This window comes from Scardinius erythrophthalmus, assembly GCF_964197995.2.
Source record: "Scardinius erythrophthalmus genome assembly, chromosome: 17".
Lineage (NCBI taxonomy): Eukaryota > Metazoa > Chordata > Actinopteri > Cypriniformes > Leuciscidae > Scardinius > Scardinius erythrophthalmus.
The window spans coordinates 27,871,032-27,891,398 of NC_138237.1; the positions used below are offsets into that span (position 1 = coordinate 27,871,032).

Below are 20,367 nucleotides of genomic sequence, written 5' to 3' on the forward strand. Positions count from 1 at the left end.
ACCAGACAAACACTCCGGCCATCACTCCGTCCGCCCCGCATGCCAATGGAGTCACTCTGCCTCGTCACGCCAATCTCAAAACTTTCCCACTCACACCTCCCTGCCTGAAGGACTTAGATATGTCTCATTCATTCTCTCTTCTTTTCAGAATTTCAGAAATCCCTGGTCTGTTTTTATTTTAGTGCTAATATCTCAACAGGTTACAGCATCACACTGTGCATGCAAGCAGAGTGCAGGATTCCTACAGTCATTCAAATTGGGAAATAATGGAGAATTTGAAAACTGTGATTGCCTGGAAAAGTCATGTAAAAAGTACTCAACATAAACTATCCCCATTGACACGGATCCGCAAAAACGGCTAAAAATGCTGTATTCTGCTGCCTGGCCAGGAGTTGGCGATGTCACTTTGTAAAGAAATACTACGCGCCTATAGACTGAACACGTAATATTCATGCACATGATATCATTGTTTTCACAAATTTGTGTTTTTGTAGTTTACACGGAGACAATAACAGTATCGTTTACAAAATTGTTTGACTTTGAAACCCGTTTTCAAAAACTGTTTTTGTACAGCCCCTGACAATAGTAAGGGACCAGAGGGAAACGTGAAAACTTGAACATGAACTCATTTTACTTCAGTTACAGTACTTGCCAATTAAGGCCAGGGTTACGGTATTATTATTAGCTAAAAATTAAAACATAAATAAAAAAACATTACTTGAACTAAACCAAACATTAACTGAAATATAATTATGTATTTTATTCATAAAGTCAACCACATCATGATTTACTAATATCAAACAAAAACTAAAAACAAAAGCTAAATAAACTAAAACTTACAGACAACTAACTTGTAAAACTAAAATCAATATAGATATATTTAATCAAATAAAGAATAAAAATGACAAAAACACAAAATTACTAAACGAAAATTTAACAAAATCCAAATTTTTATAATTTTTTACTGTACCAATGTTTTTTCATGAACCATTAAACTTGGAATATGACAATACTAATGTTAAAGTGGACATAACCCCTTGAAATATGACGCAGTGCCCTAGCCAAATTTTGAGCACTCGTTTACAGTATCAGCCTATTTTTAATGGACCCTTGAATTTGGCAAATAGGACAATGCAAACATTTTGACACACCGCTGAGATGAGTGACCCCGATCCATTTCAAGATCTGGTGGACGTGCTTAAACGTACACTCTCAGTACCCACTTCCACATCACCCGTTACCGCCTCTCCTTCACCACCAGTGGCCTCCAGTCCCATGGCCAACCCGGCACCCTTCTCTGGTCTGGCGGAGGATTGCGATGGATTTCTCCTTCAGTGTTCGCTGGCCATGGAGATGCAGTCATCCCGCTTCCCCACCGAGAGATCTAAAGTGGCGTTCATTATTTCCCTGCTGACAGGGCGAGCACTCAACTGGGCCCGAGTCCTTTGGAACCAAAATGCCACCACTACACAGACTCTGAATAATTTCACCGCTTACTTCCGCAAAGTTTTTGGAATCCCAGATGGTGACTCAACCGTCAGCGAACAACTATAACATATTAATCAGAGAAAGAGTCAGTTTCTGATTACACCATCAGGTTCCGGACTCTAGCGGCCGCCAGCGGATGGAATGAGTGCTCGCTCCTCACTACATATCGGCAGGGACTTTATCCTCATTTACGACTGCATCTCGCTGCATACGACGATTCCATGGGTATTGAACGGTTCATGCAACTCGCCTTCCACACCGATCATCGTATGCAGCCCTGTATGGAAGATCTACATGGCCAGCTATCACCTTTCCCGCGCCGCCAACCAGAGGATACCAGCACTCCAGAACCAGTCCCCATGCAAGTGGATAACACCCACCTGACACTCACTGAGCGGCAGAGGAGACTGGCTCAGGGTCTGTGCCTGTACTGCGGAGCTGGTGGACACATTATATCAGCGTGTCCCATCCGTCCACCACGACCCATGGTGAGTGTTATCCATTCCTCTTTGGTCAATATAAAACCACTCACCACAGAAGTCATCTTATCTACCTCCTACACTTCCATTCCAGTACGTGCCCTCCTCGACTCCGGTTCAGCAGGAAACTTCATATCTGACTCCCTCTGCCGCCAGTTCAACCTCCAGAAAAGCTCTCAACAAGAAGAACGTCCGTTTCACCGTAGGCCCTCTCCACATGCAAGTTGGACTCCTCCACTCTGAATCCATCATCCTACTGGTTCTGGAGAATTCCATCACTGGTACCATCCTAGGGCGTCCGTAGTTCATGCAACACAATCCCATCCTCTCCTGGGCAACAGGAGAAATCCTAAAGTGGGGCGATAACTGCTTTCCCGGATGCTTTCCACACCTTCCTCAACCAGTAATACCGATTCCAGTCAACACCACCTCCATCGAGAGTCCTCTGAAACAGCAGTCTATCGACATCCCGACCTTCCGGATGTGCCAGTGCCCCACGGTAAAATCTACCCACTGTCTCTTCCTGAACAGAAGACCATGGAGGAGTACGTGGAAGAAGCCCTCCAACAAGGTTACATCAGCCCTTCCACCTCCCCTGCTGCTTCAAGTTTCTTCTTTGTGGCGAAGAAGGATGGAGGCCTGCGGCACTGCATCGATTACCGCACCCTCAATAAAATTACTGTTAAATTCCGTTATCCACTTCCTCTCATCCCAGCAGCCCTGGAACAACTTCATGGAGAAACCGTGTTCACTAAGCTGGACCTCCGCAACGCTTACAACCTCGTCCGGATACGTGAGGGGGACGAGTGGAAAACTGCCTTTGTGACACCAACAGGACACTATGAGTACTTGGTTATGCCTTATGGCCTGGTAATAAGGCATAACCAAGTATTCCAGGATTTCCCCCCCCCCCCCCGCCCCCTCCGTATTCCAGGATTTCATGCATGAGGTGCTCCGGGAATTTCTCCATCGTATGGTAATCGTCTACATTGATGACATTCTGATATATTCCCAGAGCCTGGCCGACACCGCCACCACGTTGCGGAGGTCCTTCAACGCCTCCGTGAACACCAGCTCTTCCTCAAAGCCGAGAAATGCTCGTTCCTCCAGTCCACCACCCGCTCTTCCTCAAAGCCGAGAAATGCTCGTTCCACCAGGCCACCACCCAATTTCTCGGCTACAACATTAGTGAACACGGCATCCAGATGGACGAGAGGAAGGTAGAAGCTGTCAGAAACTGGCCCATCCCGTCAACCATCAAAGAACTTCAGCGTTTCCTTGGATTTTCAAACTTCTACCATCGGTTCATCCACAACTACAGCTCCATCACCTCGCCACTAACCAATCTCCTCAGAAATAAGCCCAAGTCTCTGTCCTGGACACCATCTGCCAATCAAGCTTTCCAAAACCTCAAGGATTCCTTTACCAATGCGCCGCTCCTAATCCACCCAGATCCCAATAAACTGTTCATTGTGGAAGTAGACGCCTCGACCACCAGAGTAGGAGCGGTATTATCTCAGTAGCAGGGGAAGCCACCTCGTCTCCATCTATGTGCCTTCTCCAAGAAATTATCCCCGGCGGAGATGAATTACGACATCGGTAATCAAGAGCTACTTGCAATAAAGCTTGCCTTAGAGGAATGGTACTTGGTACTTACTGACCATAAAAATCTCTAATACCTCTGTGAAGCCAAACGACTCAACCCCAGAAACGACTCAACCCCAGACAGGCAAGATGGGCTTTATTTTTCACCCGGTTTCACTTCACAATCTCCTACCATCCTGGTGCAAAAAACTGTAAGGCAGATGCTCTATCTCGCATCCAAACTCCCGAAGAGAAAACAGAAGAATCTGAACCCATCCTACCTCAAAAGATCTTCGCATGTCCCATCCAGTGTCACTCGACCAACAACTCTCCTCCAATGTCTCCGAGCCATCTCCGCCGGGGGGGCCTCCTGACCGTACCTACGTTCCTAGGTCCCAACGCACTAATCTCACTCACTCAGCAGGGATCAGCCAGGCTCCACCACCACCCAATCACTGAGATCACTATCACTTGAATATTAATCACCAGCACCTGCACGCCATCACCTCAAGCACTTATAAGCACACACTTCACTCTGACACTTTGTCTGGTCTCGTACATGAGTAAAGACTACCCAAGCCTCATCGCTTACCTTAGAAGTTATTTCATCAAAGAATCTCCGTCTTCCAGTCCATGTTCCTGATCCTCCTGTGTCTTCCGAATTCGTCTTCCTCCTCGTCTCCTTCGTCGTGCCTGCATTTCAACTCCTCTCTCCCAAACACTGGTGTGTGCTTCATCATCATCTTCAAAGACAGTCAGTATCTCCGGATCCATTTCCCTCCGTTATTATCTCGTCCTCTTCAGTTCCCGTTATTGCTTTTATATTTTTTCAATAAACTGTCACTCATCTCAATCCACTTGTTTGGAGTGTCTGTTTCGTTACAATAGGTTCTTTTGAGCAGGCAAATATCTGTATATATTTTTTTTTTTGCAAAGGTCCCTTTAGGGGCTCCGTAATAAATTCAAAATGACCTTCTTTTTTTTTGTGATCAACATTTTTATTGGTTTTTTTTACTGGGGTTGGGGGGGGGGGGGTTACAGACATATCCAAAATCATATATGACCATATAAGAAAAACTAAAAGAAAATGAACAATGAGGAGAAAAGACATCAATGGTAAGACAGCACATACTGTACAACATCAGAAACATGGGCGGCAGGTGTTTTACAACAATGATTATCTAGCTATTGTCCCTGGCCCAAGAGATTATCTTAGATGAGAAAGAATTCCAAGCTTGTACAGTCACTGGTCTTGCCTTGTTGAGTCGTGCAGTTGTAAGCTCAAGGTTGACAATGTTGACAAGACTATGGATCCAGAATGATTTCATACACATATCCGGAAAGAACCAGTTTTTCAAAATACTTTTCTTTGCTGAGGTAAACCCTGCAAACACCATTTTAAACTGAATTTGGTTAAGATTTATATCAGAATTATCATTAAGGAGACAGAAACCAGGACTGGGAACATAAAAAATGTCAAGTATATCTGCTAAAACTGAATTTACATGCAACCAGAACTTAGAGATAACTGGACACTCCCAAAACATGTGTAGAAACGTACCAGGTGAAGCAGTATTACATATATGACAGTTGTGAGTAGGTTGTAATTTCATCTGGAATCTCTTATAAGGTGTAATGTAGGCTCTATGTATGGTCTTGAAGTGAATTAGTTGGTGAGCTAGATTCTTAGAAGTCATACCTAGATTGCACCATATTCTTTCCCAATCTAGATTTATATTTAAGCTCCCCAATTCCCTGTTCCATATAGATTCAATTGGTAGAGCCTTAGCACTATGCTGAATTAGTGCACCATATATTAAGGAGACATAAGCTCTAGTATAGTCAGGTCCGAATCTTCAAGATTGTGTAACCCTGTAGGCATTTTTGAGGAAAAGTTGTTATACCACATTTTTAGAAAGTTCAATGTCTCCTGAATAAGGATCCACCGTATAACATTGAAATAAGGGTCCCATTTTCTTGTAATTGTCATTGAAACAATAGGTGCATTATTCACAGCCAAAACACTACAGGTGGATAGGGTAAAAAATTTAAGTTATAGATATCACCATAAAACCTTTCCAGTTTTTCACTTACATAGAGACAGACATTTTTTGTATTACAAGTTTTCTGAAATGTCATGTTTACATATGCAAATGAGGCATACCAGTATATATATATATATATATATATATATATATATATATATATATATATATATATATATATATATATATATATATATATATATATATTCGAGGGGCAGGCATACCAGTGCGCGGTTCTCCCTTTCGGGCTAGCCCTGTCTCTTCGCGTCTTCACAAAGGTTGTCGAGGCAGCCCTTGTTCCTCTCGACGACTGGCTGATCCTAGCTCACTCTCGAGACAAGGTTTGCGAACACAGGGACCTAGTGCTGCGGCACCTAGCTTGTCTGGGCCTTCGGGTCAACTGGGAGAAGAGCAAACTCTGCTCCGTGCAGAGGATCTCTTTTCTCGGTATGGAAATCGACTCGGTCGCCATGTGCGTGCAGCTTATGAGCGTGCGCGCGCAGTCACTGCTAATTTGCCTTCGTCAGTTCGAGGGCAAGAGTGCGGTTCCACTGAAACTATTTCAGAGGCTCCTGGGGCATATGGCATCCGCAGCCGCAGTAACGTCGCTCGGCTTGCTTCATATGAGACCGCTTCAGCTTTGGCTTCGCGATCAAGTCCCGAGGTGGGCATGGCAACACGGCACGCTCCGAGTCCCAGTGACTGCCGTCAGACCTTCACCCCGTGGACGAACCTCAGTTTTCTATGGGCTGGAGTGCCCATAGAACGAGTTTCCTGGCATGTTGTTGTATCAACAGATGCCTCCATAATGGGCTAGGGCGCCATGTGCAATGGACATGCTGCCGCAGGCTCCTGGACAAGACCCCAGCGCCTTTGGCATGTCAATTGCCTCGAGTTGCTGGCTGTACGTCTCACCCTGCACCGCTTCTGTGCGTTGCTCAGGGGTCAGCACGTATTAGTCCAATCAGACAATACCGCCACAGTAGCGTACATCAACCGACAAGGTGGTCTGCGCTCCCGCCGTATGTCGCAACTCGCCTGCCACCTCCTCATATTGAGTCAGAAGCATCTGAGGTCGCTTCCAGCCATTTATATCCCGGGAGACCTGAACCGTGCAGCTGATATGTCTCGGTTTCGGCCTCTCGCTGGAGAATGGGGACTCCATCCCCAGTCGGTTCATCTGATTTGGGATCAGTTCGGGGACGCACAGGTAGATCTGTTTGCCTCCCACGACTCTTGCCACTGTGACCTGTTTTATTCTCTGACCGAGGGCACGCTCGGCACGGATGCACTGGCGCACAGCTGGCCGCGGGGCCTCCGCAAGTATGCGTTTTCCCCCAGTGAGCCTTCTTACGTAGACTTTGCGCAAGATCAGGGAGGACGAGGAGCAGGTAATTTTGGTTGCCCCGTATTGGCTCAACCGCACCTGGTTCCAAGAACTAGTACTCTTCGCGACAGCACCTCCCTGGCCAATTCCTCTGAGAAAGAACCTGCTTTCTCAGGGACGGGGCACCCTATGGCACCCTCGTCCCGATCTTTGAAACCTCCATGTGTGGTTCCTGGACGGGACGAGGCAGGTTTGAGTACCCTACCACCAGCGGTGGTGGCTACCATCACTTCCGCTAGACTAGAGCATCGTCCACGAGACATGCCTATGCGTTGAAGTGGAACCTCTTTGTCAACTGGTGTTCTTCTAAACTTAAAGAACCCACGAAAGGCCCGATCAGTGTCGTGCTTTCCTTCTTGCAAGAAGGGTTGGAGCGAAGGTTGTCTCCCTCCACCCTGAAAGTGTATGGTGCCGCTATTGCCACACATCATGATGCAGTTGATGGTAAGTGCATTGGAAAGCACGACCTGATCATCAGTTTCCTGAGAGGAGCGAGGAGACTGAATCCTCCTCGCCCTCCTCTCGTTCCCTCTTGGGACCTCTCTGTGGTTTTAACTGCTCTGCAGAGTGCTCCCTTTGAGCCTTTGCAATCAGTGGAGCTTAAGTTCCTGTCAATGAAGACAGTGCTCCTGGTTGCATTGGCCTCCATCAAGAGGGTAGGGGACCTGCAGGCATTTTCGGGTGACGAAGCGTGCCTGGAATTTGGACCGGCTAACTCTTACGTGATCCTGAGACCCCGGCCTGGATATGTGCCCAAGGTTCCCACCACACCCTTTCGAGACCAGGTGGTGAACCTGCAAGCGCTGCCCTTGGAGGATGCAGACCCAGCCTTGGCACTGCTCTGTCCAGTACGCACCCTCCATGCTTACGTAGACAGGATGCATTGTTTCAGGACTTCAGACCAGCTCTTTGTCTGTCATGGTGGGAAGCTGAAGGGAAAGGCTCTCTCCAAGCAAAGGTTGTCTCACTGGATAGTGGACGCCATTGCTTTGGCTTATCAGCAGCAAGGTCGACCATGCCCCCTTGATGTGACAGCCTGCTCCACCCGGAGTGTGGCATCCTCTTGGGCTCTAGCGCATGGCGCCTCGCTAACAGACACATGTAGATCTGCAGGCTGGGCGACACCTAACACGGCCTCTGGGCGACCCCCACGTGTGTAGTCCACTGTAAGCCTCTCTGAGCATGTGTCTTTCCCTCGGCAAGCTACCTTGCCACCCCTGGGTTTGAAATATTCCACCTGCAGCTGGACACCCCAGTGATTCTCAATATGCAGCCCCCTGGGGTCATGTGTATTCCAAGTCCCCCCCCTTCGGGCTGGGCATAATTGCATATTTCCACTGATATATGCTTCCTAGTGTTCCTTGGCATAATTCCAGCAGCCATTAAAAACTATCCCTTTCATGTTAATGTTGTTTTTTCATTGTTTACATGTTTAAATATTCTGAGAATGCATAGTTTTAGTTCTAATGTTTAATGTTTAAACTGTAATAAATGCATTAAAACTTTTTTTTTTGGCAGCCATTTTGTTTTTATTGTTTATGACAAAACAGTGATGTTTACAACTTGTTATACGGCAGAAATGGATTCAGCACCTAAAAATCATATAGAAACAACACTTGAAGTACTTTTCCTCAAAAATGCCTACTGCATCTTATCCAGGGCTATTTATCTATTTTGGGACCTGACTAGTAATGGTGCAATCCATTGTAACATGGGATGAGAAGGGAGAGGAGAATTCCAGGGAACTCCATACGTTTTTAAGGCAGATCTTAACTGAAAGTAAACAAAATAAGCGGATGTGGGAAGAGAAAAGCGTGTTCTTAAATCTTGAATGGAACAAAGACCTTGAGTGTCATAAATATCACCCAGTGTATTCAGCCCAAGGGAGGACCAAGATGGTTGATTGAATGGTTTGTTGCCGCATAAAAATTTCTGATTATGCCATAATGGCGTGCTCTGACAGAATTTAGGTGGGCCGCCTATCCACCGTTCTGCTTTCTTCCACACTTGAATAGAGTTGGCAATGATGGGCCCAAAATTATTTTTTATTATTTTGTTTGCTACACTAGAGAATAGTATGTCTTGCAGTTTGTGTGGAAATATCTTAGCAGCTTCAATCAATCGCCATGCAGTGGTAGACTGAAGATCGACCCATGTGCTGAGTGCTCTGATCTGAAATGACCAATAATAAAGTTCAACGTTTGGTACTGCCAGACCACCAAGCAGTTTGGGTCGTTGCAATGTCTTCAGACGAACCCTAGGTCGTCTACCATCCCAAATAAAACTGGAAATCATGGAGTGGATTTCTTTAAAGTAATTTGGAGGGGGGCAGAGTGGTAACATAAAAAAGAGGAAATTGAGACGGGGCAATATATTCATTTTGACTGTATTAATTCTACCTTGAAGAGATGTTTTCAGATTCCTCCATCTATGAATGTCTACTTTTATTTTGCTTAATATAGTGTTAAAGTTGTCTTTGGTAATTGTATGTATGTTTTTATAGATCGTAATACCCAGATATGTGAAAGAGCTTTTGGACTGGATATCGATGGGAATAGGAAACTTTGGGTGTATATTATTTAGAGGCATAAGTGCCGATTTTGTCCAGTTAATTTTGTAGCCTGACAGGCTGCTAAACTTATCAAATTCCTTAATAACTGGATCAATAGAGGAATCAAAATTATCTAAGAACAAAATTATATCATCCGCATACAGAGATATAATATGATTATGATGACCAATTTTCATAGGGGAAGCTGTAGATTGTCTAATGGCTTGTGCTAGAGGTTCCAGAGACAGACAAAATAAAAGCGGGGAGAGTGGACACCCCTGTCTTGTACCACGCTGTAGTGTAAAAGGAGAGGAGATCAAGTCCCCTGTTAAAACACTCGCCAAAGGTGAGTGGTAGAGTGCCTTGATCATTGAAACAAAGCCCTGCCCGAAACCAAATCGTTGTAACACTGCCCACATATATTCCCACTCTATCCTGTCAAAGGCTTTCTCTGCGTCGAGTGAAAATACGGCACAAGGATTTGGGTGCGTCTCTGCAAACTCTATAATGTGTAGCAGCCTTCTCATGTTATCAGCTGCATAGCGTCCCTTAATAAATCCTGTTTGATCCTCATTGACTAGCGATTGAATAACTTTTTCCAGGCGGAGAGCAAGTACTTTGGCATATATCTTAAGATCACTTGTAAGTAAAGATATTGGTCTATAACTAGAGCACTCTAAAGGATCTTTACCTTTTTTCAAAAGTAAGGTGATGAGTGCAGTTTTTTGGTCCCTATGGAAGGTCCCATTTTTGATTGCAAAATTAAATGAATTCAACATGAGTGTGCCCACCATGTCCCATAGTTCTAAATAAAGCTCTGGAGGGAGGCCATCCAAGCCAGGCGACTTGCCTTTATTAAGACATTTTGCTGCTCTATGTAATTCATTCAGCTCTAATGCAGCTTCCAGATCATCTTGATCAGTTTGATTGAGACAGGGAAGGTCTAATTTATCAAGAGAATGTTTGTTGGTAGAATCTTCAAAAGAAATCTCTGATTTGTACAAGTTTTCATAGAAGGTTAAGAATGTATTATTAATGGCCTGCGGGTTAGTAGTAATTTTACTCTCAGGTGTGTTTATTGCTGGAATCTGCGCTTTCGTTTCACATTCCTTAAGCATTAAAGCCAGTAGGTGACTAGGCCTCTCTGCTTCAAAATAGTACTTTTGTCTGGTTCTATGCCAAATGAATTCCGCCTTTGATATGGCCAGTGTATTGTATTCATTTTTTAAAGATGCCAGCAACTTAGACTGATCATCTGAAAAACTATGTTTTTGTAGATTTTCTAAAGATTCTATTTTATTTTCAAGATTTGTGATCTGGGAAGCTTTTGTTTTAGCTAACGTTGAGGAGAATGAAATACAGAAACCCCGAATAAAGCACTTTGTGGTCTCCCATAGAACTTGTGGATTGGAACAATCCTTTGTGTTAATATCTAAAAAATATTTTAGTTGACCTTTAAGTGAACTAAGGAATCCAGAGTTAGTTAGTAACGATGTATTAAAACGCCACCTAGGGGCCTTTGTTTTAATGTTGGGCAGATCAATGTTACATAAAAGTGCAGAGTGGTCAGATATTAGAATTGGTAGTATTGTAATGGACGTGTGTCCTGCAATAAGGGTTGGGCTAAGAAAAATATAATCTATTCGGGAAAATGTTTTATGTCTATTGGAAAAAAATGTGTAATCTCTAACAGTAGTATTCTGTATACGCCAAATATCCACAAGATTTAAATCTTTGAGGAGCGACTTCAATAAGGTAGATGAAGGATTGCCTGCTGCATCATTATTAGATTTATCAAGAGATGGGTTAAGGACTGCATTGAAATCACCTCCCACCACTAAAGAACAGTCATTTTGTTCTAACAATATATTTCCAATGTAAGAAAAAAATTCTCTGTCAGGCTCATTTGGGCAGTATATGGATGTGAAAGCTAATTTATGATTAAATATACACACACGGGCAAAAGCAAGTCTTCCATTCTCATCATTTCCAGTATTATTTATATTGCATGATATTTTTCGATTAAGAAGGATGCATACTCCCTTGGTCTTATTTAGGGCGCATGACGATACAATTAATTTGTAATGTTTATTTTGAAATCGAGCCACATCGCATTGTTTTAGGTGTGTTTCTTGGATCAGTGCAATATCTGCCTTTTTACGATATATATACTCAAGCACACGAGTGCGTTTAATAGCGGAATTTAGGCCATTCACATTAAGTGACAATATATTCAGTGATTGCATCGACATATACCGCTAAGATCTGTCTTAGTATATAAATGTGTTAGTAAAGATATAAGCATGTAAACATCCTGCCGATTACCGTACTGATGTCCTAAAACTGATGTTCTATCAAAAAGTATGAATATGTCTGTCAAGGGCAGGGAATGGAAAAAACTATATACAAAAACAAAGGCAGACCGCACAGGTAAAAATCCGTAGGTCTGCAAGAACATAAACAGTGTCTGATCCGTGACCAAACCACCCCAATACACAGCAATAGAATCAGATAAACACACACAATCTTAATACATAAAAAAAAAAAAAAAATTACATTCGACACATCTCAAACAGAGTAGGCAAGGCTATTTAGCATAAGTTAGTGTTACTAGTTTTAAAAAGCAACCAGTAAATATTAACTGAAGATCATTGTGGTGAGGACCCTGAAAATAAACATAGTCCCACAAAATGTTAGGTGATGATCATTCCTCCATGTCCACTAAATTGCCTTCTCTGGCGTGAGGAGGATTCCCGTGGTTGTTTTCTTTAATCGGGTTTGAAGCTACGTCAGTGACATCACCTTCGCGCCGTACCGGTGTTAAGGTGGACCTCCGCGGAAGAGAGTTGATAAAATCTTCGGCGGCCCGAGGGGAGTCGAACATCTTCTTTTCGCCGTAGTACTGCAGTTTCAGCCGTGCCGGATAGATGAGGAACGGCTCCAAGCCCATATCCCTAGCCTTCTTCATGGTAGAACTGAAGCTCTTTCTCTTTGCTGTTGTCGCGGGACTATAGTCGGGAAAGAATAGGATAGTGCCGGCTGTTGGCGCCGAGGCCTGAGCGGGAGGCTTGATCGGGCGAACGGATGCGCGTGCGCTGATAGCATTATGCTTCACTGGATAAACTTGACGTGCCCCGTTAAGGATAGCCGATCTGTCTTGCCAACGCAGTAATCTGAAGATGAGTGTGCGCGGCTTGTTGGACTTAGCCTCTCCTCCATCATATATGCGATGAGCCCGTTCAATGTCAATGTCACGGCCCACCAATGAGGGAATCCACTTGGGAAGATTGACTTTCAGGTAGCCGACTGCATCCGAACCCTCCACTGTTTCTGGTAAGCCAACCAGCCTTACATTATTTCTTCGTCCCCTATCCTCCAAATCTGTCAGTTTTGTGGTTAGCTGGTCTAGCTGTGTCTTTAGTTCAATAACCGATCGCCTGTCCTCTCGCGCGGCCGTCTGCACAGCTTCTACTCGGTCTTGAACCCGTTTAGTAGATTTGGCTACCTTTTCAAGTTCACTGCCGATCTCCTTCACTGTTTCATTCGTTTTTTGAATTTCTATTCGCAAGTCACGTAATGCTGGGGCCAAAATAGAATCCACAGCTTCCCTGACAGCGGAGGCTACGGCCACATCTAAACCACGTTGTTGTTCTTGGAGGGCTAGCTTTATGCCATTAGCAATAGCTGCATCGAGTTCTTCTTTAGAGATGGCAGAGTCCTTGAATTTTTTCTTTATAGGCGATTGTTCATTTTCCCTTTTCCGTGTTTCTTTGCTTGAGGAGGTATTCATGATGAGATAGATGTCGAAGTATTTTCAATTAATTGAAGGATTATTGAAAAAATAAGATTATGCGAGCAGAGCCGAAAACTACGCTGGCATCGCTGTCGATGGGTCACGTCACCAATCCAAAATGACCTTCTTTAAAAAAAAAAAAAAAAAAAACTATTGTTTAACCAGTTGTGAAAACAAGCTTCCGTAGGTTTAGAATGGCATGAGGGTAAATATATAATTACAGAGTTTTCATTTTTTGGGTGAACTATCCCTTTAGGAACAGAAAAAAATGTCCATTGAAATTAATAAAGAAACGCTCTTATTATTTAAGTTTGAAAGACTGTTGTCTGGATTACAAAACAGAAATCTGAATAGGTTCATGAAGTTTGAATGCTTTGGGGACAAAAGTCAAGAATGAGGAGTGAGTCACGAAGTAAGCTACTATAATGATTTTTATTTTAAGACTGTTATTTGTCTTCTTAATAATGTTGTGCTCATTCTCTAGAGATAATGAAAGCCAACAATGTTTAAAAACCAAATATGCGCCATTTCAGCTCATGACAATTAATTTTTACTTCAGAGAAAGTCAGAGTACACTTGATTCATGAAGAGCTGTTAGGATAGGAATCTTCAAGAAATAAAGAGAAAACAGGCTTGAAGATTCTGAAGTCTTCCTAAAACTGAGATATTCATTCACACAGAGAGAAAAAACAAATGCTGTTAACCTACAGTGAGCGAGGATGGGACACGCACACATCTAGCTCTGGAAGGAAACATCATTTCAAGCTTGAGTGGCCGCTGCACTTGTGTCCTGCCAAATCGAAACAATGGCTGTATTCCAAATTTCCTGACCTTTCTGATTAATTCCCCTAACCACTGGCCTGTGCACACTGTCCTCTGGTCACTATTTCTTGTAATATGAGCCAATCTATGCGGTTGCTGGACCGACCTGACATCAGATATCAAGGGTAACACTTTATAATAACGTTCAGTTGTAAGTCATTTATAAGTGGTTAGTTAATGATACACTAATCATTTACAAAACATTCATAAATGATTAGCAATATACTAACATTTTATATATGTTTTGTAAATTGTGTTACAAGTCATTTACAATTGATTAGTTAATGATTAACTAATCATTTACAAAACATGACTATGCATTTCATAAATGATTAATTAGTGATATGTTCATTATTTTATGTATGTTTTGTAGATTCAGTTCTAAGTAATTTACAATTGATTAGTTAATGATTAACTAATAATTTACAAAACATGACTATGCGTTTCATAAATGTTTAATAAATTATGTTACATTTTTTGTATGTTTTGCTCACATCAGGTGCACAGTGGTTAGACTCCATATGTTTCAGAGAAGACAGCTGTCTATACCCTCACCAGTCAGCACTTACACTGCAGTACACACTGCAGTGTTCAACACCTGTTATAGATGTGTAAACGCATGAAGAAATCATTTACAACACTTTCTGCGTCCCCTAATCTAAAGTGTAAACTATTCATCACTTGTAAATGTCTTACACTTAATTTGTAGATTACCACTTCAAGAATCAAAAAGGCATAAGATCTATATGTTATCTCCGAATGTATATGTTACACATTTACAAGTGATGAATAGTTTACACTTTTTATTAGGGGATGCAGAATGTGTTAGAAATCATTTACAACACTTTCTGCATACCCTAATCTAAAGTGTAAACTATTCATCACTTGTAAATATGTTACACTTACCTGTTACAAATGATCTATACATGTATTCAAGGCATTTACAACACTTTATGCACCCTCTAATTGCTACATACATACATACATACATACATACAAAAAAAAAAAACATTATTTATTAAACATTTATGAAACGCATATTCATGTTTTGTATATGATTAGCTAATCATTTATTAATCAATTGCAAATGACTTATAACTGAATCTAAAAAAACATACATATAATAATTAACATATCACTTATTAATCATTTATGAACGCATAGTCATGTTTCGTAAATAATTAGTTAATCATTTACTAATCACTAGTAAATGACTTGTAACTGAATTTACAAAACATACATAAAATGTTAGTATATCACTTGCTACTCATTTATGAATTTTCTGTAAATGATTAGTTCATCATTAACTAACCACTTATAAATGACTTACAACTGAACGTTATTATAAAGTGTTACCAAGTTGGGTTGGATCTTTGACAGCAACAATAAAAGAAATAGGAAGCATTTGTCATACCTTTGAAAACATGTTCCATCTGTCCATCCGTCCGTCCGTCCGTCCGTTCGTCCGTCCGTCCGTCCGTCCATCCATCCATCCATTCTTCCATCCATCCATCCATCCATCCATCCATCCATCCATCCATCCATCCATCCATCCATCCATCCATCCATCCATTCTTCCATCCATCCATCCATCCATCCATTCCTCCATCCATCCATCCATTCATCCATAAATCAGTAAACACCGTAAAATGTAAGATTTGTCAGTAAATCTTTTAAAAAGGTGTTTTTTTTTTTTTTTTTTTTGTCTCTTATGCACACACAGGCTGAAAAAAAAAAAAAAAAAAAAACCCTGTCATATTTGAAAACTGTTTTTTATTTTATTATACTTTGAAATATATATTTTTTCTTTGATGTCAATGCTGAATTTTCAGCATCATTACTCCTGTCTGTAGTTTCGCATGATCCTTCAGAAATCATTAGATTGAAGTAATTAGGATTATTTGATGAATAAAAAGTACTGTACAATGGAACAGCATTTATTGGAAATAGTTAATAGTTAACTTAGATAATTAATGTGGCTGAGATAACATAATATTTCGAGTTTCTCTTTATTAAACTAATCTCCTTTATTGTATTAACACATTTTTTATTTATTTGAATGAACTCAAAATTTTAAGGCAACCAGGTAACTTACTTTTTTAAGTTAAGTCAACAATAATGTTTTACAGTGTATTTCTACAATTTAAGTATAGTAAGACAATAGAAAAAACAAAAAAAATGATGGTTTGTCAAAGAGTATTATTACACAGGGTACATATGAACTGACTAAATTTGATTGCAAGCTTTGCTTAGAATCTTAGTTACAGACAAAAATAAAAAAGACAGCAAAAGGATGGAGAACTTTGCATTATTGCATTTTGTTTCTGTAACACACTGTAAACAGTAAGACAAAATGCCTCTGAATTAAGTGCTGTGACACTCCTCTAACTATATTTATATACTGTGTCAAGCACAGCTATGTTTAACCATAGCTCACGACCCATGTCTAACAATTGCCCAGATGGTGACTACTATACCCGATCTTGCACAATAATTAAAACCAAAGTGAAAAACAGCCTCACTCACTCTTTCCCGCCTCCATGTTGGCCTTGGATGACCTAGTAGCCGTCCACCCAGCGCAGGGGGATCGCGAGGCAGTAATAGCCCACCTGTTCGTCCACACGACCCTTCCCTGTTAGACCCGAGGCCCTGTCGTCCTGCCATGTAATAAAACGCAGACAGAGATTGGTGCTGTCTCCACTAAGGTCCTTCATTAAAACTCTGGAGTTGTTTGAAAGTCAACAAGTTTGGGGCCACAGAATGGTGGCTGGAGCTCCAGAAAGGCATCCGATTGGAAGACATCTAGGCTGGGGAGGAACAAACATCCCGGGTGAGGGGTTTACATGCCCCATAGGCCATACCCCAATCAAACGAAGTGTTATGGAGACAAAGGGTCTTTGCAACTCAAAGGAGCTGAATTAAAACAAGGCCAAGAGCAAGATCCCAGTGGGCTGTGGCATTTGAATAATATGGACTCACATCAACAAGCCTCAGTGTGCTGTGGGCCCACTGCTTGTTCTGTCAAAGGCTTTGTTGTGTGTAAGTATCCAGGGTCATAGAGAACTCTGGGTAATTTCACACATTCAGAGCAGAAAAATATGGAGACATAAGAGATGACATAAACTGTGAATGGGCAAAACAAAATAATAAAAGGATTGCAATGATTCTTTCATGAACAAAACAGACAGCATACTTTACATTAAAGTGCTCTTGTTTCAGTAATTACATGTGTACTTGATATCAACACTTCTTCATTATTTTATTACACTGTAATTAATATGTAACAAGAGAACATTTCAAAAAGTGACCAAAATGATGTACTGTATGATAGCAGTGTCCTGAATGCATTCTGTGTGTCTAATTAGCATGTCCCAGACTCCCCTTCACACATTCAGAAGAAAATTACATGGAAATCTGTTGAGGTTTCAGAATATCAACACACTTTGCAATAGTAACGGTATGTTTTTTGGAGGATGCCATTTGCAATAATGTGGGTGATATCAAGCAGAAAATTAGCTGGCCCCATCTGGCCCAAAGTCAATAGCCTCTGAAGTTTCCCTTCAGGGAACTTGCTGTTCAAATACAGTCATGAAACCCACCACAAGTTGTACCATCTCAGGTATTACAGTTTAATTCATGATAGATTTCACACCCTAATTCATCTCATCCTAATATTTGCATACAATTTACAAGCAAAGTGGAGTACTCTTCCTGCTTTGTTTAATGCTGACAGTACAAGGCGCTTAATACCTGTTGAAAAAAAACACTAAGCACTATGCAAACACCATGTTGAGCCACACAGTGCTGAATAAAACTCAGCTTTGGTGAAACAATAATGGCATAGATTACCCGCCAAATGTCATACAAGCAGGCAGGGTTAGGATGCTATGAAGTGGGATCCACTGCCGGCTTGGCAAACAGAGGTGCGCTTCTCGGCTCGTTTGATAAATACGCATTTGCCAAATTGGATTTAGATAGGATGTTCTCTATCTAAGGTTCTACAGATGCTCATTTGCATGTAAGTTCAGTGTGGAGGCAACAGCATGGAGGGATGAGAGATTTCCCTCGCAATAATGAAGAACCGGCCCTCCGCACCTGCAGTCACTTGCGTTTTCATATATTTAAATCTGGCACAAACGCTCTTCCTCCTAAACTGAAAATATTGCCCAAAGGTAACAGATATGACAGATAAACTTAGATGTTAACCTTCTGAAGCATCACTTGCCAGAGATTTTGGATAGGTACTGTTAAAAAAAAAAAAGGTAATCAAAAAAGATATAAAAAAATATATATTTTGTAAGAGGTGCAAAAGTCACAAAATGCAGTGATAAGTACATTTCACTGCTTAAAACATTTTGAATTGAATTACTGAAAGACAAAACTAAGTTGAAACTCTGAAAACTTCTGAAAACAAGGATAATGATGAACCATTTTTACATTATAGAATACAAGGTATGTGAACAAGCACTGTGATGTTAAACATATGTTTTATTTGATAAGTATCCACTGCTATATGTTAACTCAATTTCATGAGAAAACAACTATTTTATGAAGTGGTGATTTTGAATGAATTTGTGCATGTGATTAGTCTGTTAATCCAGACCCAAATCTGAAAGATTAAGGGTCTGGCATCGACTAATGAAAATCGCCCAGCTCGAGGGGCGGCACCAAGCATGCATTTGAAAATCTCACTGCACGAAATTGGATAACACTACGACCAATCACAACACTACATGGGGTGACGTATCCAGAGCCCCATACGCTTAGTTACCAGCGGAGCTAACTGGTAGATTAGACTCTTGCCGTATCCGTCGGCAAAACAGCAAAAACGTCCTTCTTGCAAAAGTCCTCTGTTCCTGTTTTAGATAAAAAGCCAAGTCTAACTCGTTCATTGTAGCGGCCAAAGCCGTTTCAAACAACTGGTGTTCATCCGTAGCCATCTTGCAATGTTTACTAATGACTGTATGACTGTCACAGCGCTGTCGCCATCCGTTTAGCCCGCCTCTGGCCCGCCGATATCAGATAACCCGATGTGATTGGTGCAGCTCGGATACAAGGGCATATTTAATGAGCATCATTACTCAACGCCAGAGTAACTCGCTGAGCAAATTCAATTTGTGCTCTCGTGAGAACTATACTATAGCATGTGGTCTGAACGAAAAGTTTTTTTTTTTTTTTTTTTTATGTAAGTATGAAAGTCCCCACCCGTAAATCTAACAATCAATATGCAAGTAGATTGTAAAAAAAAAAAAAAAAAAAAGTACAATGCGATCATACAAATTTGAACGAATTAGCCACAGATTCGCCAAGATGTAAAATAGTTACGAATTGCCATGCGAGTGTGTTGTATACTTAGAAGTTGTCACGCCTGCCAGCCACCAGAGGGCACTCCTTCAGTCTTTGTTTTCTCATTACAGACTGCATTTCCCATAACCCATTGCCCGGACTCATTATGCCTGATTGCTTTCAGCTGTTTCTCATTGCTCTTGTTAAATCTGCCTATAGTTGTAATCAAAATTATTCAACCCCCATTGCAAATTGTGCTGATTGGCAAAATTTACAGACTTTCAGCTGTTTGCAATGAACAAATCAAACAAAAGTAATTGAAATAGCTCAACACAACAAATGTTTCAAGTGGTTTCCCCAAATTCAACTGAAAATGCAAATAATAAACCTAAAATCAAAATAATTCAACCCCTTAATGGCAAACATCTTTAGTACTTAGCAAAACACCCTTTTGCTGTTATAACCTGTTGCAAACAAGATTTATAACCAGACTCCTGCTTCTGGCAGCGTTTCTGAGGAATCTTATCCCATTCCGTATGAGCAATGGCCTCCAGTTCAGTAATATTCTTGGGTTTGTGTGCTGCAACGGCCTTCTTCAAATCCCTCCAGAGATTTGTTATGAGGTTCAAGTCAGGTAACTGTGATGGCCACTGTAGAATCTTGGTGGAATTTGAGGTATGCTTGGGATCATTGTCTTGTTGGAAGGTCCAATGACGCCCAAGCTTCAGCTTCCTCACTGACAGCATGATGTTTTCTCCTAGAATTTCGTGATACTTCAATGAATCCACCTTGCCTTCCACATGCTGCAGGTTTCCAGTGCCAGAGGATGCAAAGCAGCCACATAGCATCAGCGAGCACCACCATGGCAGATGGTTCTTTTGAGCATATGCTTCATTCTTCTTCCTCCAGACATACTCCAGTTTTTTTTTTTT

General features: G+C 41.6%; 1 protein-coding gene across 1 annotated transcript; it reads left to right on the forward strand.

Moving 5' to 3' along the window:
- Positions 1–3,061: 3,061 nt before the first annotated feature.
- On the forward strand, positions 3,062–3,490 carry LOC308706110 (uncharacterized protein; the record flags this gene model as incomplete). Its single annotated transcript, XM_081391492.1, has 1 exon — positions 3,062–3,490. One exon carries the CDS (start codon positions 3,062–3,064, stop codon positions 3,488–3,490), a length of 429 nt encoding a protein of 142 aa, XP_081247618.1.
- Between the last annotated feature and the right edge of the window lie 16,877 nt (positions 3,491–20,367).